This window comes from Hydractinia symbiolongicarpus, chromosome 12, assembly GCF_029227915.1.
Source record: "Hydractinia symbiolongicarpus strain clone_291-10 chromosome 12, HSymV2.1, whole genome shotgun sequence".
Lineage (NCBI taxonomy): Eukaryota > Metazoa > Cnidaria > Hydrozoa > Anthoathecata > Hydractiniidae > Hydractinia > Hydractinia symbiolongicarpus.
In genome coordinates this window covers 15,924,752-15,946,483 of record NC_079886.1, presented here as the reverse complement: position 1 = coordinate 15,946,483, position 21,732 = coordinate 15,924,752, and the positions used below count along the sequence as shown (strand labels likewise).

The 21,732-nt window shown below is 33.4% G+C and overlaps 3 protein-coding genes across 3 annotated transcripts; 1 reads left to right on the top strand and 2 right to left on the bottom strand.

Annotated features, from left to right (window-relative positions):
- The first annotated feature begins 2,368 nt into the window (after positions 1-2,368).
- On the top strand, positions 2,369-4,748 carry LOC130622192 (uncharacterized). The gene has a single exon (XM_057437627.1). It carries the CDS (start codon positions 2,605-2,607, stop codon positions 3,289-3,291), a length of 687 nt encoding a protein of 228 aa, XP_057293610.1. The 5' UTR covers positions 2,369-2,604; the 3' UTR covers positions 3,292-4,748.
- A 559-nt stretch (positions 4,749-5,307) lies between these two features.
- Positions 5,308-8,866, bottom strand: LOC130622191 (proteoglycan 4-like). Its single transcript, XM_057437626.1, has 3 exons — positions 8,229-8,866; positions 7,126-8,142; positions 5,308-6,748 (listed from the first exon to the last, which is right to left on the bottom strand). Exons 1-3 carry the CDS (start codon positions 8,311-8,313, stop codon positions 5,379-5,381), a joined length of 2,472 nt encoding a protein of 823 aa, XP_057293609.1. The 5' UTR covers positions 8,314-8,866; the 3' UTR covers positions 5,308-5,378.
- Positions 8,867-11,482: 2,616 nt separating this feature from the next.
- Positions 11,483-20,420, bottom strand: LOC130622070 (shaker-related potassium channel tsha2-like). The gene is made up of 2 exons (XM_057437463.1): positions 20,000-20,420; positions 11,483-12,629 (listed from the first exon to the last, which is right to left on the bottom strand). The coding sequence occupies exon 2, from the start codon at positions 12,597-12,599 to the stop codon at positions 11,499-11,501; it is 1,101 nt and encodes a 366-aa protein (XP_057293446.1). The 5' UTR covers positions 12,600-12,629; positions 20,000-20,420; the 3' UTR covers positions 11,483-11,498.
- Between the last annotated feature and the right edge of the window lie 1,312 nt (positions 20,421-21,732).

The window sequence follows — 21,732 nt, the reverse complement described above, 5'->3', positions numbered from 1 at the left end:
GCCGGCTCAAACCCACCACGAACGTAAGAGGTTTATTATTTGATTCAAATATGCCACGTAATGGTAAAAAGAATTTTAAATTGCAATGTAGTATCTATATCTTAATATTCACTCATAGTAACAGTCCAAGTAAATTTTGTTACCTCAACCCAGGAGTCTGGCACGGATGCAGAAAATGGTGATGCGGTAAATGTATATGATGGTTGAGCTCCTGGTCAAAAAAAAAGTGAAACGCCTGTCTTAGTTGGTATGGACCCAATTTAGGAAGCGACTGACTAGTCTTGGTGCTTAGGAAAGAGGAAAGGGGGTCTTTTTTCTTTTTATACGAGTTTAAGTACAGGCTAAAATAAATTTTAAATTAGATTTTTTATTGGCACCCCTCCCAATAAAAAACTAGTGAGAAAAAATTCAACTTTATCGGGAAGTTCTTTTTGAACAACCCCCATATTGCAGTGAATGCTCGTTAAAATTTCAAATATCAGCCTTTGGCTAAATCTTTGTTATCGCATCTTAGAAAAAGCCCCACACGTGCATGACTTGTCGAATATACTTTTACATTGGCACAAAAACACGTGTGTCTGCGTATGAAGAAAACAAAATAAATATATTTTCCATGGCAACAAGTAAACCTTATAATCCGCCCACTTCAAGTATATTATAGTTCCTACATAATTTCGACATGCTCAGAACACGTGTTGCATTCCCTATATAATTCTTTTATTTTTCTTCCATACCTTTATTTTCTTTATAATATGTGTATATTTTGTATTTACTTAAAAGTTGTGTACTAATAAATTCATACGAACATGCCCGCTAATGTTGTAAATTTCTTATACCGCCATTTTCTCCTTCGCCGCTGATTTCATTGTAAAGCAATTCATACTAACATAAAGTAACATAAATTTTACGCAGGAGAGCGAAAGAAAGTCTTGCAGTATCTTTCATCAGCGTATTTGATATTTTTGCTCTATTTGTGTGTGTGTAATAATTCTTTAAAATGTTAGTTATAAATATTTGTATTAAAAATTTGTCTGATCTTTTATTATGAAATCGTTGTGTTGATATAGTGCTCGCGACGGCACGAGCCCTGTCTTTGATGTTTTTTTAAATGTTTTTTCAAAAATTAAAATGACAAAATTCTGCTATGTTTCTTGTTGATCACAACGTTTTATTATTTATTCTATCTTACATGAGGTCGATACCAATTACCAATACATTTATCTGGTTCTCCTATTAACATTGTCAATTCACGTTTGTTAGATTTGTTGAAACCGAGAAAGAACGACAAAGGTTGTGTCACATTCTATAGAAAAACTGTTCAGTTCTTTTACCTTCTAAATTATGGATTTGAAAAGTGGCTATATTCCAAAACAACACCGTTGACTTTTTAGTCTTTCTATTTTTATTGATTTAAGATTACTTATCTACACTTAAACATTAAAAGCTTTGTGTTAAGAACAAAGTTAAACTTTCAATATTTTCTATATCAAAACCCAAGTAGGTAATGGCGAACGTACAAACACATTTAAAACGTAAGCCAAAATCGGTTCCAAACTTATACATTTATAAGACACCTTGTACTAACCCATATAAATATATAAGAAACTTTTCAACCTAGTAAATGTTTATCATATTGTTATTCCTCATTTAAGAACTAAAATTACGACAAAACGTGTTCACCGCCATTTTAATAGTCACGGGTGAGAAACTGCAGTTATTAGAAATTATGACGACTCTTAAAAAAAAAACGTGTGTCCTCACAACTTAAAAACGATAGAGACGGTAACCTTTTGAAAAGTGGATATGCCTCATGTTGCATAAATGGATTTAAAAAACAGTTGAGAGTAACTTATTAACTTAAATCATATCTAATTATTATATAATTAAAGGAGGGATCCTATCTCATGGCCTTATTGTTCAACAACTGATTTTTTGTTCTTGAAGCGAATAATAGTAAAGTTGACACTACATAGAGTAATGGTAGAATACTCGAATTTCGCGCATGTGTTTCATTATGTTTTTCATGACACTTTCTACCAAGGTGATAATGACCTTGAAACATTTTCTATTGAAGTGAAAGTACTCTATTTAATTTGCACATACATCATCAAAAAATAAAAAGAATACTATATTGTTATTATGTTTTTTGACTCGTTTGATCATTCGTAAACCGGCATACTAAAAACCTTATTTATTTCATCCGGAACACCTTGTTTGGTCAATTTTTATTTATTATATTTCAACTTGATGGTTTTAACGTATTTCTTCTTTTATTATGTTATAATATTTATTTTTGTTTGTCTATTACCTGCATGTTTAATATTTTTAAATCTTTTGTCTTCGATTTAATTTAATAAATCGCCCAGCTCTATTTCTTTTGTCTCTATTGTGTTCTTCAACATTTGCTAATTTGCATAACAAAAGAGTAGAAGCCTTATATATCCCGTAATATATTTCGAAACAAATTAAATCTGTAATACCCAGGGGTTGGTACACGAACGAACATCAAAAATAAAAAGAGTTGTATCGGAACGTGCTTGTACTGTCATAAAAACTTACAAAATATTGTCATAACCAAAGAAATTTTTGTGGAACTACAGAATTATGTCTCCAATGGAAATTAGCGGTGAAAATTTGTTGACGTTCATGAACAATGCGTCTTCGAGTGTAAAGACAGTTCTTTCAAAACCAGGTTGCTTTAAACGCAACACGAACCACAGACGGTTTCTTCAGAAACAATTAAAACAATCTGCACAACATAAAACAGAACCTGTCGACACTGATACACTTGAAAAGGTAACCTCGCCCACTTTAGTTAAAAGTAAAAGAATAAATATAACAAAATCAAAAATAAAGTCTTTGCGGAAGAGAAGAATGCGGCTGCAAAAGGTACCCTGCTTATCGAATACACCTTCGCCTACGATGGAATACAATCGAATCATTGATTTCGAAGAAAGAACATTTTATCCAGAAACCACCGTGCTTAATATGAGTTCCAAACAAAATGTGTATGAACAATTTTTTATTGACAGTGATGACTTGACTCCGACTTTTTCACCTAATTATCAAAGGAGCTTTTCTACTTCCTCGTATGGATCTGACGACGTCACGAACGATTTCATGTCAGGCGAAGACTTAGTTAGATCATTGGACATAACAGATCTGTTTGATCCTGAAAGTAGTAACTTTGATGATTCTTTTACAGAATGGATTCCAATGCATGATAATTTACAGAACCAACCGATGTTTGATACTTCATATGTAACAGACTTAAATTTCTTATTTGTTTGAAAAGTTTTAAGACTGTTACGCTTAGTTTTGTTACAATAAATCCTGTATATTGTAAATAGTATATATTTATTATTTGTTAATATTGTTTTAGAAATAACTTAAGAAATATATGCTTTGAAAAATCGACTTCTTAGTTAATTTCATGGAAATCTCAGTTGCAAGGCCTTTTTGATACTTGATACTGCAATGTATAAATAAAACACTAACTAGATAAAAAAATTGATAAGTGACAATATCGTAGTCTGATTCATTTCCCCCTTCATTGAAATATACTGCTTCATTAACAAAGGCACAATTTTTACAACGGCTCATAGAAATGCGACGGTATAATGATTTAATTATAATTAGATTATAAATCAAAAACAACAGATTAAACAAACTCTTCATTATGATTCATCGACATTCTTACTTTTTCGGTAAAAAGTATTGTATTAAATATTTTTTCACATAGATGCGGCTTAATTTGTACGATTGTTTAACAATTTAAAATCATTCAGTGTTAGTTGATGTGCGGCTTCGGTGTTATTAATTGCGCACGCGTTTTTATGTAAGAATAAAGTATACATTATTCCAAACGGTTAAACGAAGTCAAATAGGATACAGCTCCATATTTCTGTAGCTTGAAAAAATGGCACATTCAGAGCAAGGCTGTTTAGCAGTAGTAGGACATGGTAAAGAATTTTATTTATATGAAGAACGTAATGCTTCGGCGAATAATATTTTTTCGTGGCAATTTTCAAAAGAAAACTGAACGTAATAATAATGTTGAAATATTTTTAATTTTCCATCAATTTTTTATATACTCATGAGAAAGTAATCCCCGAACTTGCAATAATAGTTGAGGTAGCAATTATATCTATACAAAGCTTATCACGTATTTTCTTGACTTAATCTTCAGAGAATATGATCGGCAGCTTTCAAATACTAAATATGCGCCATGTTAAAGGGGCTACGAAACGGTTCAAGCAAGATTTCCGACATGGACGGTACTCCCTATCCTTGCGCATGCTGAATGACTGTATAAAAAACTGTTTATGTAAAATTACTTTTGTTATGAAGAATTTGCCACTTCTTTATTTTTAAAATATTTTTTGGCGCCAAAATGAAATACGGTCTGTAAAATATATTAAATATCAATAAATCGAAAGTTTGTTTTGATAAGGAATCAAGACAACACGAGGAGCTAATTTGGTAAGAAATGCTATGCTGCTAGCTTAAAGATGGTAATTAATCTATATTAAAATGCCCGTATACATCTGTCTGTTCGTCTGTCACGCAAAATGGAAGCTTAGCTGCGACGGGCGAACCCGTGGATTTTTCCACGGGCCAACGACTAGTACCTCTAAAATGATTTTAAAGTCACTGTTGTTACTTAGACTGGCTTTATGTGCAATAATCTTGTATATTTATTTCACAGAAGACATAATTTAATAGTATGGTAAATGCTTATATCTAATAAATTATGGATACCAATTACACGTCGGAAACTTTTCTGCTTTTTCAGTTATATTTTGATGTCCAATGCAATATAATATAATGATATTAGATGTTGCTTTTCTCCTTAGTGCTCATAAATTTTTTACCGCCATTAGCTCGAGTCTCGTGTAAGTCACTAAATTTAAAAATCAACGGGATATTTTGTAGCCCCTTTAAGGATCAGATTTTGATCGTGACTACTAAAAACCACATCATTAGCATTTTTTTAAAAAGTTTTATGCTCGTCTATAGGAAATGGCATCTTCATTTAACTTTGCTATTTGTCTCTTATTTAGTTTTTTCTTTCTGCGCTCTTTTCTTTTCAACAGCGTCAATTTGTTTTGCAATGTTTTGAATTTGCGAATTTATATTTGTTTTTTTGACGCTCCGATTTCTTTTACCACGCTGAAAGGTATTGGTATAAATTCGTCAGAAAATATTTTTCATAAGATATTGCATGGTGCAAATAATTTTTTAAAAGCACAAATTTAATTTTCTAGATCAGGTTAGCAAGCAAGATGTTATTGAAATACGCAAACATAAAGTGGTGTAATGCATACACAATATCAAAAATATACGAATTTACAAAGAGAAAATATGAACTACGAGTACTAATGTTTGGGCTGTACAACTGGACGTCCATTGTTTGGACAACATTCATTTGGACATTGTTCAATGCAAGCCGTTCGACAAATTGGTGGACAATAATCTGGATCAACCACTGCACCCTCAGGACAATTGATTGGTGTTGGACAATAAAATGTTTGTGTAGATGGCGCAGCGGGCAAAATCCCTGCTGCTTGTTCTATCGCACTGTGCTCTGCAGTATTTGAGGATGGTGGTAATTGGATATTTGTTGTAGGCACCTGTATATGAGTGGCAGACTCAGGTTCTGTTGTTTGACTTGTAGCTTCGGCGGGTGCTAATTCATTTGATTCAACAGATGGTACAATTTGTGCTTCTTGTTTGCCCACTTCAGTTTGCTTTATAGGCACTTCTTGACTTTCACTAAATGTTTGGGCAGGCAGGGCTTGATTTGTAGCTGATTCTGGCAAAAATGATTCAGTTTGTTGGCTTGGTTCAACGGATCCGACTGGTTCATTGTTTACTGCTGTCGCAATTGGAGCACCGGGAGCCGCAGGAACTGCTACAGCGGGTTCTGAGGGCAACAGTACTGAAGGAAGTGTTAAAATTGAAGGATTTTGTGGTACTACAGACGCTTGTGGTACAGACTGTTGCGCAGCAGCAGTAGATGGTGCAGGTAATGCTTGAGCCGATGGCGGAGGAGCCTTAGCAGTTTGAACCGGTGCAGATGCGGGTGTTGAAAGTGCTTGGTTCGTCTTAGCACTTTGCACTGGTGCGGCGGGAGCTGCAGGATATATTTTGGTTGTCTGTGCTGGCTGAGCAGGCATTTGAGGTAAAGGTGCTTGTCTTCCTTGCGTTGAAGAAAACGTTTGAACTTTCAGAGCTGCTGAATTTACTACAGGTTCAATATGTGGTGGAATCGGTCTTGCTGGACTAATATATGGCGCTTGTTTTGTTTCTGCAGTTGCTGGTAATTTATTTCTATTACAACACTCAGCTTTACACAGGCCTGGGGTGCAAATACGTGGACAAAATATAGGACAGCTGTTCGGTAAGCCAAGAGCTTGAGCTGCAAATGTACTGGCTTGTTTTAAGGCTTCGATTTCACTTGCAATCTCTGAAGATTCGGTGCGAGCCTGTTGTTTATTCTTCTCCGTTGCCATTGTTTGATTAAGATGCTGTTCCGGTTTTTGCCCCGTTTCAGCTTTCGTCCGAAATGTCAGTGCTAGTTTTGGCAGACGTCTTGCTCCTGGAGCGCAGCATTTATCTTTACAATATGGTGTGCAGAATTCTTTGCACTGAGGGTGGCATTTAAACGGGTTGTTACAGCAATCTTTTGGGCAGTAAGAGTGACAGGTCCAGTAGCACACCCACGGACATTGAAAGCCTTCAGGACCTAAATTATAGTAATCATTTTAAGAATTGAAATTAAATTAATAAATCTAATACTAAGGAATTGGAACTTCTTGGAAGTCTAAGCAAAAATCACAGCCGATCTCTAATGTTGAAATATTATTGCCAAATAATATAAAAATAATGAAATACACGTATTTATTTATAAGCGACTGGACTTTTGACCTAGTATTTGAGTTTCTGAAAGAATGATTTCAAAACGGCAAAAAAGGTTGCTCAAAGGTTGCTTGGAGCAATTTCGCAGATTATCCAACCCCCCTAAAAAAAGTACTTGTGTTTATCCACAGTTGTTTGATTTGGTATAATTTCTTTGGCCTAACACCTAGACCAAATAATAGTCCGGTTTAAATAATATCTTACCCCCAGCTTCACCATGATTTACAACATGTTTCTGTAGACTTAGATCTTCTGGTACTTCCTCGTAACCAGAAGTCTGTGCCGTTTCATCAGCTCCATACTTTTCAGTTGCATTACCCATTGTTTGGGAACTATTACCATTTAATTTGTGTTTATTGTCAACCGTGTTTTTTGTTGAGACGGTCTCTTTACTCAATCGAAACTTCGAAATGTCTTTTTCAAGTTTGTCTATGGCAGTTGACATCTTCGTTTTAACTTTGCTATTTTTCTCTTTTTTAGTTTTTCCTTCCTGAGCTCTTTTCCTTTCCACAGCATCAATCTGTTTTGCAATATTTTGAATTTGCGACATAATATATTTGTCTTTTTGATGCCCCGAATCATCATCACCATCATCATCGTCGTCATCATCATTATTCTTTTTTTTATATTTTTTTATTTCTGACTCTGTTTTCTCAGAATTTTTAGCCGCGATTTTAACTTTTATATCGGGTTTATTTATTTTCTTTGTATCAGATTTTTCTTTCTTAATAATCAACTTCTCTTTTTTAAAAGCTTTTGTTTTTTTATGTGCTTTCTTTTTCTTCTTCTTAACAACTTTAGGCTTTTTATGTTTCTTTATTCCCTGTTTTTGTTTGTGTTCTATGGTGGCGTCGCCTCCTTTAAATCCTTTATGATTAGGTTCAATAGTAATAAACGCACTTGATGGGTTGATCCCAACTTTTGGTGCTACGTTGTTTCCGAAATTTGCAGCATTCTCAGCTGTCTTGTCGTGATGAATGTCATGTTTAACTTGATGCAGTGGTTTAACATCACCACTACCGCTTCCACTGCCACTACCGCTTTCTTCAAAAATGTCTCCTAACCCATCGTCTTCTCCAAAAGCTCCCGGTAAAGCAGACCCCTTAATGCTTCCAGACTTTTTGACAATGTTTATTACTTCAGGAGCAGGAAGTCCACTAGGTTTCTGCACTGTTTCTTCAGATTTTGAGGGAATAACAAATCGTGGTACCTGACTTATCTCTAAAATATTATTAAAAAAATTGAGAAGAAGAAGAACAAAAAGAAGAAGAAGAAGAAGAATTAAATTGCTTGATACATGGTCATACCTTTGTGTCTTCCTGCATATTGATGTCTTGTTTCTATTGTTAACGTGAGTGAAGCAAGCAGAGCAAAAGTTAATGGAATATTCATTTTCAGTAATTTTACCACATTCTGTATAATCTACTGTAATTTAGACAAGCCCAATAACACATAATTCTTTGATTTATTTTGCACTTTTTCTGGCGTTCAAACAATGTATGATCTAGCTGTCTTTTTCATATGCTTTTGCCTCAACCGGCAAGCTTTTCTATCATGCTGAATGGAAGTCAAAAAAATGTTGAGGCTAAATGAAGCGTAAAATCACCTGTTTCTAAGCTTTGTGATAATTGTGCTGATTGCAGAAAAAAAGTTTAATATATTTTACATGACAGCAACAGAAAAGAGAGATAAAATAATATTTTGATTGAGTGAGTTTTCTTGTCTTCATACCCTTCTTTATATATTAACCAGGAAATTTCCCCAAGGAAGTAACCAAAAATCTACGCATATATACAAATTTTCTAAATTTCCACAAAAGATACTACTAAAATTTCTACTTTGAAAGATGGTTCTCCATGTTCCCTTTTGACAGAAAAATAGGAAAAATTATTTATATTTTAGCCTTGCCACTGTTCTTATAAAATTGTTTTAAAAGAAATATGAACGATGACCACATTCTTTTTTGCCACCAACGGTGTATTAATAGCTGGCGAATTGCCATGATAATTCTACAAGTTGGGAACAAAGTTTAATGAAGTATATTTATGATTTTCTCACCATTCATCACGCTTCACTTTCTATCTTCTAATTAAGCAACGTTAGATTCAAATCCAACGATAAGGTATAAAATTACTACCATGTTTATTTGTAGCTACATCAGGGCGTGCTGAAAAACCGAGGAATCACGAAAAAACCGGACATTTTTCAACTGAAGTCTTTTTCTGCAAATCAATGAAAAAAATTTCCACTGCCGCTATACTTGCAGATAAGATTTTTTAAAAACGTCATCACTAAGGAATTGAAATATGAATCGTCCCTCTTGTGTTAACTTTTTTACGAAGTCAGTGTCCGCTTTTATTGTGTAAAGCCAGGGGCGGATACAGGAATTTAAACGAGTTAGTCCATTTTTTTACAAAGTCACTAAGAAGTGGGCGTTAAAAGAACGCAAGGGGTTTCAGGGCGTTTTTTACTTAGCGCATATAATCCCATTTTAAAAATACAATAAAGCCAATATGAGGAAAACCAAGCAGGGACAGGTCTATATATATTAGCCACTTTTATACGGAGATTTAAGCCGGTTTCTTAAGAACTACAAATTTTTGTATACCGCATAGCTTACTCTACGCTGGAGAGCATATTTCAATAGAATTTTGGTGATCAGCTGAATAAGAGTACCGTTTTACGAAACCCTGTGTGAGAAAATATTGTTTACTATTTTATTTTTGTCGCGAAAAACTATTGTGCGACGAAGCAAAGCATCATTTGTTTTTGTGTTTACCGGTTTTTAACGGTATTTCACAAGCCACTACCCCTTAATGAATATTCTCGCCTTATTTGACTTACTTGTGTGAAAATTATGGAGGTTGGCTTATGCTTTTTACGGTTACATGTTACTATTATTTATATTTTTACCCCCTAATACAACAAGTAAGTTGAAGTGCAACGAGATTAAATTAGCGGGTATACGCTACAACTTTTACAGTGAATTAAAGCAAAAAACTGAATTTGTGCCTCCCCCGCCACCCCTAATGAAACAACATGCGAAACAAGTAGCAGGATAAATAAGCAGTTTCTTACGTATTACGCCATATCATTGATAAATATGCGTTCAACTATATAATATATACTTGTGTGTATTATGTGTAGAAATTCTATAGAAATTCAAGCCAAAGCATATTTTTGTGCTTAATCAAAATACATTTTTGAAATTGCAACAACAAGGCTTTTGACGGAAATTAAGTGCGTCCACCCGACTAGCTTGACAACCCTTAATCCGCCACTGAAAGCACTGGAAGTCTTGAGGTTCTTTTGCATTTAAGTTTATTAAGAAATTTACTTTCGTCAAGAAAATATTTATGCATTTCATTCTTCTTAATTTTATTTGTTTTACGGCAGTGTGAATTGTGCTCATTTGAACAACAGCAGGAATCAATGCAATTTAAAATTTAAAATTCGTTTTTAAGTTCGAGTTTTGCAGTAGAAACAAAAGTTCCAACTTACGCAGGCATAAATTTAAAGTTCGAAATAGGAAGAAAAGAATTGAGGGGGGAGTTAAAATTTTTGTTTCCTATATGTAAAAATTTCACAATCAAAAATTATATAACATTTTCGGGTATGGGGTATTACGAACTTAACGATATAGGGGTGTGTAAGTGTGGGTGTGAGAACCATAGCTAGCTCTGTTTGTTATGTACAGTACACTTCCGTTAATTCGAATGCCGCTTAATTCGAACTTTCCGTTATTTCGAACAAATTTCCAAGTCCCTTGAGTTTGGTTTAATAAAGTCTTATATTTTGAGCTGCTTAATTCGAACTTCGTTAATTCAAACATTTCGCTAATTCGAACAATTTTTTAATCCCAAGGCTGCATTATGCTCGTTAATTCGAAATTTTGTGTATCTATAAATAAAATCTTATGGAAAAATAAAAAATGTTTTCATTTTTATTCATTTTTATTGCATCATTGGTGGCAAAATTTCTTTCAATTTATCAATTAAATTGGCATTTCCAATAAAATGAAGTTTACAAGGAATTTGGAGGCCTTTCCCATCGCCAAGCAAAAAACGTTAAAAGATTTTTATAAAAGTTGTACTAAAAAAAGGGGGTAGTAATAAAGTTATATTAGCATAAAACCTTTTAACGTTTATTAAAATTCTTGTTTTTTCTGAACTTCCGATAATTCGAACATTCGTTAATTCGAACAAATAATTTAGTCCCTTGCGTGTTCGAATTAACGGACGTCTACTGTAATCCATCTTTTTATATAAAAAAACATTCTGTTAAATTGCATTAAATACGCATTTTTCTATCCAGTTGGAAGATATCGGCTTCCGGAACACATAAATGGGATCTCAGTGACATGTTTAAGGTGTACAGTAGACAGATATGAAAAATGGTAAAATATAACAGACTAGTCGTTTGCCTGTGGCAAAATCTAGGTGCATTGGTATTTCGTGCATTGTTGCTGTTTTGTTAGCATGAAGTAATAAAATTACTCTGCAGGGGCCGTTAACTAACGCTGCAGTCCGACCATTTTGAACGCAGAGACAATTTACAACTATTAGTATGGAGATTGATTAATCTGATACATTTTGTGAGTACATTATCATAAATTTTGTTACAATAGACAGCACTGGTAATGATATTGTTAAAGCTCCAAATGCCATGAAACATGATGCTAGAAGTTTACCCTGAAGAGTGACAGGATACACATCACCGTAACCTAATGTAGTTATCGTTTGTACTGCCCACCATAACGCCTGTGGAATGCTGGAGAATTGTGAGCTGTTCGAGTGTCCTTCTAAGTAATACATTAAGCTCCCGCCAAATATCATTAGCATGGCTAAGCATAGCAACAGTAGCTGCAAGTCCCCTATACTGGATTTGATAATTTCCCCAACAACTTGTAGGCGTTTCGAATGTTTTGAAAGTCGAAATAATCGAATGACTCGCATAAATCGAAGAATACGTAAAAATGCTAATGACTGCACATTTTTAGCACTTATGCATAACACAATAAAATACGGAATGACAGCAAATGCATCTATCCAATTTAGTGAGCTCAAAAGAAATTTATTCTTTCTAGGAGAGGAAAGGAATCGTGCTAATAGTTCCAGGAAGAACCAAATATTTAGTGAAAACTCAATCAAAGCCCATGGATTTTTATTCATACGTGTTGCAGTTTTATTAAATTGCGGTAGAGTCTCTAAGCATGTTGTGAATACAGAAAAAGATATCATACTTAATGAAAATATCGCCACCCACTTTGCCCCACTTGAAGTTTCGGGATTTTCAAATAAATTCCAAATTTTCTGTTTAAATGTCACAATATGACATTCTGGTGTGGTTTCTTCAAGCAGAAGCATACCATGTTTAGACCTCATATTCTGTATACTCTTGACAGGGAGTTGAAAAAATTGACATTCTCCTTCGAAGATGTCCATAGATATGTCTGAAGGACACGACAATATCCCATACGATTGATAAAAATACAGAATAGCACCAAAACACAGACGATTTCGATTGAAGAAATATTGCTTTGAATGTTGACAGTAATAGCAATTTCTTTTGAGAGCATCGCCCAGCAAAGTGGTAGGGTATCTCAACAGGGTTTTTTCCAAAGTTTCAAATATTTCACCACTTATGTTCAATGTCACTCGATTTCGCATTTTGTTCATGATTTTTTTTGTGAGCAATATATTTAAAGCCTAAAAGCAAAAATAGAGACACAGTTATTTAAGAAATTTGCTGAGGAAACAATATGGTTCTTTTAAGCATGATAAGATTAGCAACACTATTTAACCAATTTCTGGCAAGTTTTCGCTTCCTAGAACAGATGTTTGCGTCAGAAATTCGTTAAAAATATATACATAAGAATAAAAAAGATCTTACAAAAAAGAAAGAGTGCCCGTTAAGAATGTAGTAACAATAATCATTTCATCTTTGAAGAAAAGAATACTATTACCAAATCTTTTTGACAAAACTTCGTCTAACCATCATTTTACTGTGCTTTGTTAAAAAAAACAATTATAAAAAATTTATTTCTATTGTTTTATTTTGAATTAAAAACCTGCATGCCTTTAAAACTTGAATGCAAGATGTCTTCGTGGTGAATTCAAGATTATATTTGAGTTTATAACAATAAAAATTATTCAAGCCGATTTGAAGTAATATTAATACTAATAGCCAAACACTACCCCAGAAAATAAGAAAAAGTCTAAAGACAGCTTTGAAATAAGTAACATTCGTGGAATAATCAAAAGGGATCACTTCTCGATTTTCCAAAAAGCGAGCTTGAATACTTATGAAGTTTTATTTAAAGCATTTTAAAGCTAAAAACAGTTGCCGCTCAATGAGAGGAACTTTCAAGGAAACGAAAAAAATGGTTCCACTTAACAAATGTCCCACTTATCCGAAGCTTTCTCTAAATAATTAATTTTAGAAGCTCTAAAAATACAGGTACAAAAAAATCCAGAAGGGATAAAATAAAACAGCAATTTATAATAGTCACTTTCATTATTTTACATAAAAAATACATACTATTATTATTACAAATTACGACGTTAAAAATTAATAAATTCAAAGTATCAGTGCAATGGTGTTTTCAAACTTTCAGAGCTTCCTTCCTCGTGCGGCTACTTTCGTTCTCCATATTGTAAACACTACCCACACGAAACCGAGACTTATCTAAAATGATTCCACCTAGGTCAGTGGCTTGGTACTAAATCAAGACTGAAAACACGGAGACTGTTAGGTAAAGAATAAATTTAATTTGTAACTACATTCAACGCTGTTCGATCCGGGGAGGCGGCAGATTCCGCCCCTCCTAACGTTTTTTTTTATTAACTCCTTTATGCTATGTTTGATACTTACTAAGTTTCAATATTTATCTATTAGACACTTGCATGCTAAATATTTCGGTTCCATACCTCTCAAAGAGTTTGATATTAGCTATTATTCGAAACTACCCCTAAAAATCTCAAATTCATCAAGTAGAATCCTTCTGTATGTTTTGGACACGTAATTATTCCGATTTTCTGATTTCCCGGATTGCCCGAAATGGGAAAAAGGGGATTTTCAGCGAACTATGTAAAAACCGGAATATATGTTAAATAACTTTCAGAAATAAATAATGTCATGGAATACAAAGACTTAGGAATTGTTGTTGACAAGAACTTCAATAACGATTTTGTTAAGATCTACAAAAAGGCAAGTGGAAGATTACGATTGCTCCAACGGCTACGTGTTTACCTCACAGTAGATTCTGCATATAAAATTTACACCATGATGATTTTACCGGTACTGACATATCGTAGCACTGTCAAACTGTCTTACAATCGTACACAAAAGTCGAAATTCGAATCAATAAAAAATCGTGCAAGCCACATCATTGGAAAACCTGTTCTAAAAATCTTAAATTCAATACAAAAGAAGCTGTAGTTGTTGTGAAGAAGGCTTTGGATAGCGATATGTGCTCCAATTTCAATCAGTATTTTATTATGAAGCGTCACTTAAGGAATACTAGAAACTGTGGATATTATATTGACATCCCAAAAGTCAAACTGGAAATTGGAAAGACATCCTTATTATTCCGGTGCTGAATTATTTAACGAATTATCGTTAAATATTAGAAAGTGTTCTGCCATTCATTTATTTTTATCGCGGTTGCCTTTTATGCCTGTTTTTACATTTCGGTGAAGTTCTCTTACTGCTCAACAGTCGTTTGGCACCAAAGAGTTTTTATTTTTTAGTTTTTGATGAAATATACATATACATTTCAGTCTTCTCACTAATTTACTAATATTGTACAGGAGAATCATTGATAAAAGTTGTGTGCATATATTTTATGCGTAGCTGAAGTTTTATACCTGTTAAAATATTCTTTTAATAAATAAACAATAAAATTTAATAAATGAAAATTCTCTAGAACTAAAGTAACTCAATTTTAAGTAAATAGTGGTGTTTTGATTAAATTTCAATGGCGTCACAGAAAAGTGCTGACATAAGTGTACCAAGTTTGATTCAATTTGGACCAGCCTATGATAAGTTATTAAGGGGAGGGCGGGATAATCCTCCCCCCCTCCCTCAATGAGAGTTTAATGGCAAAGTACAACATACTTAGCGCTGCACGATCGTGCGAGCAAGCGGCACAATAGCAACTGGAAACCGAATTACGCCCTTAAGATGGCGTCGATTCAAGTAAACTCAGTGGTTGAAGTCATGACATTAAGTTATTATACACTGTAGCGCTTTAAGCGCTCATAAAAGTTTCAAAAATGAATTTGACATTTAAAGCAAACAGTGCGGGCAAAAGCGCTCTTAAATATGGCGCAATTTTTAGCACTTTGATCCGTGCGCCTTACCCTATTGCCACCACCTTGTCATTTTTATCCGCCATTCCTTAAATATCTGTTGTGTCGTACTAAGTTTTTATGACTTTTAATATTTTTTCACCGCGGCATCATTGCAAAAGAAAAAAATTATAAAAAAATGTCGCGGTTCGGTCCCAGTACCAAATTTGTCACACCGCGTCAAAATATCTGAAAAATCGCCGTTTTTCAATTTTCATGAATTATCATTATTTTGATATTTATAATATTTTTAGGGGGTGATTTTAGTTGATAAAAATACATTAATAATAAAAGGCCACCAAAAAGTTAAAGACACAGTTCAATGCTGGCTGAATCGCCAGGCTGTTCAGTGGCTTCATGCCAAAATCTTCATAAAGCGTTTTATCATATTCACTATATGTAGCTAATCACTTGAATATATAACATTGCTTACTTGTCCTTCATTTTTTAGTTGTATAGAAGCAAAAGTATTTAATTATTTACAATGCCTCCTGAAAAAGCACGCATTACGGCCGAAGAGGCAGTGGCAGATATTCTTACATTTGTCGAAGAACAAAATGATGATAACGAAAGTGAAGAAGAAGCGGTAGATTTAAATGATCTAAATGGAGATGATGGTAAGCTAATATTTCTCATTCCTTATTTTATATGAGGGTGTATTTTCAGTAGTACACAGCAGTGCTGAAAATATTATTTTATTTCAGTCGAAGAGATGAAAAAGTAGAAGACGGAGAAGTAGAAGACGAAGACGGTGAAGATGAGAAGTAGAAGCCGTGGAAGTCGAAGATGTACAACCGGGACGACAGCGAAGACGTCAATTGACGAAGAACCGATTAGTCAACAGTATTGATTCTGCACTTGACATAAACAATTACAAACCCTATCCCACTCCGGTGCAGCATAACGAAATAGAAGGGGTTGTTAAGGTTGATCATAGCAGAGATAACGATGTTACGTATGCATTTGTAAATCAACCGCTGATGAATAACCTTGGCCGTCTCGACTGTGCCAACATCATTACTGGCAGACAAGGTGTACAGCCGAAAGGGAAAAATGTCAAAACAAGTCGATAAGCTTTCCAATTGTTTGTTACTCCTGATATGGTAAGCAGGATAATGGAATATACGAATATGAAGATCAATGAGATGATTGACAACCTTCCAGAAAACTTTTTAAAGAAAATTTCCGTTATAATTTTTTAAAATCACAAATGATTTTGAAGTGAATGTTGTTATTGGACTGATCTTATATTGGGGGATATACCAGCTAAATACTCTAAATGTTAAGAAACTGTTTTCGAATGAATATGGCCCACCAATATTTTCTGCGACAATGTCGAGAAGTCGGTTTACTTTCATTTTGTCCAACCTATCATTTGACAATGAAAGTAAGCGCGACGAACGATGGAAGTTTGATCGATTTGCAGCATTTCGTGAAGTTTTTGAATCATTCAACAACGAATGTATGACTTGTGTTGCGCCAGGAGATTATTTGTCATTAGATGAAACTTTATATCCAATGCGAACTCAGATTGGATTCAAGCAGTACAATTCTAATAAGCCTGCAAAATACGGATTATTATTCAAATCTGTCAATGCCTCCCGCTATCCGTACACTTTCAATGCTACGCCATATAGTGGAAAGCCTGTGAAAGAAGGGGGTGCATACTACATTCAAGGAACTGAGAATATAGTGAAGTATTTGGTTGAAAGCCTAGAGAGTAAGGTTCAGTTAAATGGGAGAAACATATCCTTCAACAGACTGTATACCTCACTCAGCTTAGAAATGTGGTTGTACGAAAAGAGCATAACTAGTATTGGTACACTACAGATCAACTGTAAAGGTATTCCAACAGACCTCAAAGAAGTAAGAAATAGGGAGCAATTGACAAGAGAGGTGTACGTGGTGAAAACATTAACGGAGACAAAAAATGTACTGATGCTGACAACGACCAAACCAGTTATGGGTCTCACGAAAGACGACAAGGAAGAAAAGTTTGAAACATACAAATTGTATGATTTTACAAAGGGCGGAACCGACATTGTTGACCAGCGAATAGAATTTCTTACATGTAAAACGAAATCGAGAAAATGGACAACGGTCGCATTTGCATATTTATTAGACATGGCGCGGGTGAATTCGTCAACGATACTTGCATTGAACACTGAGATGGATCCGTTAAAACAAGATTTATTCAAACATGGTTTTGAACTTGTTATGCTGCTGGTGAAACCTTTCATTGAACAGAGAAACACAGAAAGGTTGACTTGGCTCGTGAAAAGCAAAATTGCACTGATTAAAGGACGTCCTCCACAGCCAGAACTGCCCGCAAACGACAAGTTAGGGCCAACATTGAGCGACACAAGAGGAAGATGTTGCACTTGTGTAGAGGAAGCTTTTGGTGCAGGGTACACGAAAAAGAGGAAACTTTTATCAAGTAACCGATCTATCTGCCAGGGATGTTCTCGCCATACATGCAAAACTCACTTAGTGCAAAAATGCAAAACATGTAACCAAAGATAACGAAAAACTTGGCTATACATACACGACTTATAATGTAAATTTATGTTCCTTTTTGTTTATATTTCCTGATTATACAATCCTTTATGAAGTCAGAAAAAGATATCAAACTTGTTATATTCATTATGTACAAGGAAAATTTGAAAATGTAGTTTTTTTGGCCAAAATTCTTTTTTTCTCGACATACTTCGAATACAAAAATCATATTTTTTTCATATTATGGTAGTAATATGGTTAAATGTTCTCTTGCCAAAAAAATAGATTCATAGCACATTCCAATAAAAAATTATCTGGGTGTCGTTAAAGCGCCCTCTCGGTGTTACACCAGATTTTTTACTCGAAACCAATAGGGATAAATAGACGTACCAAAAGATTGAAGTGGACTTTCGTCTTTAAACATTAACTTACCGTCTATCCAGTTTATCATAAGCAAAGCTTGGTGTTCAGCATACAACATGTAAATTTACCCTGGTCATTCATTCGGGAATTCGTATTATAGGAAGTATGAAAAAAATAAGAACAGGTTAAGGCTTAAATCATTTTGGTTTTCAAAACTAAGAAAAACCTAAATCTGAAATTTATAACCTAGGGATAATACACCTTTCCCGAGACTTATTCTTTTGATGTGCCGCAACTTTTTCTGTTGAGTTTTATGAAAAACGGACAACAGATTTGAATTCCTTATCAAAAATGTCATAAACAAAGAAAATTTCGAAACAATGCAGCAAGTAAACAACCTGCTATTCTAATTTAAAGATTTGTGGCATGTCCAACCTCTTTTTGAACACGAGGCGGGACATGGTAACGTGAGCATTAAGAAGACTTTTTCTGTCATATATATCTCCTCAAAATAGCACTTTCTGTTGGCGTATCAAGTTAAACTTTTACACATAAATTAAACAAACTATGCTGAACTCAAATATGGTATTCATATTTTACGAGTTTAAAAAAAGTATGACTCATGGTCTCGAGAAAGGTGTATTGCTTGTTATTCGCGATGATTTTTTTCTTACGTATAATACATTTAATACTCTGAGAAACGCTGTACTGATAATACCAAAATAACCTCGCATTTTTTAATATACTAGTTTTTGTGACTTTTGTGAAGTTGTTGTTTGAATGTAAGTTTGTTTTGACAAGAAGGATGAGCTTTAATATTTGGAAAAATTAAACGTTTTAACTGTTTTTATCGCTCAAACCCAGCCTTGGTATGACTTTAGAATACAAATGATTTTTTTTGTAAAAGAAAATATTTTAGTTCACTTGGTCACGTATTTTAACAAAATATATTTCGTCTTTTTTTTATATTTTGTCGCATTCCGTTTAAGTGCTTTATAACGCGCCGAGAGATAAGTTAAAACAGTGAAAACAATATACACAGAGAAATGTAGAAAAGATTGCAATTGGAATTAAAAAAATATTGCTTATAATATCCACAACATAAAATTGATCATTTTCTATTTGTAATACACAACGCGGATGTTGGAAAAAAACAAAACACCAGTACTCGCTCTTTTATTGGGAACTGTTCTTTTTTAAAAAATTTAGTACCATGCCGCCTAAAAAGTTGGCTGAGTTTTCAAATAAGTTTTGTGTCGACATACATTCATACGGTATTTATACAGCGGTAGTGGTATATCATGTGCGTAGGTTTTATCGAAAAACTTTAAACACATCTCATGTGTCGACAGCGCCATTTTTCTCAAAATAAACAACAACTTTTGGAACTAAAACTAAAGAGTTTTAGAACTGGTCCCTAAAACGGAGAGACACATATTAAAGTTTTTCCTAAAAAAATCGAAATAAATTAAAAAATGTAGTTAGTACATGAATCATTTTCAAGAAACGTGGTGAATGAGAACTTATTTTATTTTATGTTAACTCAGTTGGAAGGGAGGCTACATATTTTGCGTCCATTGTTGGCAGTGAAATAAAAGCGGTAATCTTAAAGATGTAAGGGAAAAGGTTTTTTACGCAGTTTTAAAATTTATCGACTTTTTCCGCTCTCTTTTTTAAGATATCAGTTTGTTTAGTTTTAAGATATTTTTTTATTTGCCTGAATTAATTTTTGGTGAGTAAAGCAGGTGTGTTAGCTTGCGCATGCGCCTAATGTCTTGTATTAAACCCGCATATAAAATAAAGCTGCATATCTTCATTCCTCTTCTTAAAATTGTTATAGGAAAATAATTAATTATCTTATTACTTACAAAACGTTCGAATGGTCCAGTACTAATTTACATGTCTCTCGCCAAAAAAAAATGGTCGAGCATCACATTACTTTCTGAATGATAGAAGAGTAAATTCGCCAAACAAATTTACGAACAAACCAGTTATCATGATGGAATCCTGATAGCAACTCATCCATGAATTTTTTTCATTTGATTCAAACGATCTTACCCTTTCAATCTTTTTTTTGTAAAGATGATCAACCATGCGTGGAGAAACAATTTAATTATTGAAGTTGACTTTACAAATAAAAATTAAAAAACATCACTACTTTTACTCACGTCCGCTTCCATATGGTGGCCACACTAATAACTTTTAAAAACTACGTCTATTTTTATGTATTCAAAATATCTAAGCAGATGGTGAAAACTTGCACACAATTTCGAAACTTCTTAACTAAACCTTCGCATTAAAAAAAGCTATTTAAAAAAAAATGAAGAATAAAAAATTATCTTTTTCATTTAGACATTGATTTGAAAAATTGAAATCGCAAATCTGTCTACTTCAAATCAATAATTTCTTTAATTATTTTCTTTTTTTCTTTAATACTTATATTCATTTTTTGTTTTGTTTGTTTGTTATTTTTGTTAATAAAAAACATCTGCCTTGTAATCCTTACAATCTTTTCTGCCATATTTCCCTTTTTATATCTAAAACATTTCCAAATTGTCTTCAACGCTTAGAAAAATGATAAACATCTAAAAAAATATTATCTTTTAAAGCCATATTTTAGATTTCACTAGATTTCGCTTTGTATTATTCAATTCTTTTTTTAAATGCTGCCCGCGGCTCTTATTCAACTTCTTTGAGTTTTAGGAGTGGCATTAATTGCAAGGCGGTACTAATAAAATTATACATTTATAAAAATTAAAATATATTCTTTTAAAAATTCTTCTAAAGAAATAGAAATTCTCAAACCAATTACCAACAAATTCTAAAATTAAGAAGAAAAAAGAAGAAAAGAAAAAAAAACTTTTAACTAATAAAATTTTATATTTTTCTAACCTAATTTTTATTACACCAATATTTTTGTCTTAAGATTTAATATAACCTTAAGCCAGTTTGTTTACAGAACACATTATCCTGATTCGTATGATGATTAAATGTTTTTTGATGTGTTGTATACATGTACATGTATTTATATTTTCAGCCAGTCTGCCATTAAGAACAGTTGTAAATTTATGGATATTTGAAATAAATGTTGATTATTGATAATATTCGTATGATAAAAAACTTAGTCCTTCGTAGCTTATATAGCTATATATTAAAAATGCTGAAAACAGTTTAACCAGATTTTGCATGCATGTATGCATACTTTCACACAATAAAATTTGAATTTTATGGACAATCAGGCAACAATCAGCAAAACTGGAAATAATTACCATCCGGGCAAGCCTTGGAGGTTCTCCCAATGGCTATTGCAGCCCTATCGGTAGATCTATTGCTTTGTAAAACTATCATATTTCTGGTTAATCTAATGGAAATTTTAAAACTTTTTTAAACGAAAATTGAGGCTGTTGTGAAATGAGTTAGCCATGTTTCAAGGGGTATTTCACCATAACAACCATCAACATGATCCAATATCACCTCCATTAATAAATACATTCCCAACCCATAAAATAATCCTAATTTTATTTTGGTTGACTGGTCTGTAAATTAAATAGATGCTTTGTGCTATTTTTAAAATATTAATTTATTTACCCAAAATTTATAT

What these genes read in the sequence shown, in the direction of transcription:
- LOC130622191 (XM_057437626.1), bottom strand. Translation starts at nt 8,313, where the DNA reads ATGAATATTCCATTAACTTTTGCTCTGCTTGCTTCACTCACGTTAACA. An exon ending in ATATGCAGGAAGACACAAAG is followed by an intron (nt 8,143 to 8,228) that starts GTATGACCATGT and finishes ATAATATTTTAG; the next exon opens with AGATAAGTCAGGTACCACGA. An exon ending in AAATCATGGTGAAGCTGGGG is followed by an intron (nt 6,749 to 7,125) that starts GTAAGATATTAT and finishes ACTATAATTTAG; the next exon opens with GTCCTGAAGGCTTTCAATGT.
- LOC130622192 (XM_057437627.1), top strand. Translation starts at nt 2,605, where the DNA reads ATGTCTCCAATGGAAATTAGCGGTGAAAATTTGTTGACGTTCATGAAC.
- LOC130622070 (XM_057437463.1), bottom strand. Translation starts at nt 12,599, where the DNA reads ATGAACAAAATGCGAAATCGAGTGACATTGAACATAAGTGGTGAAATA.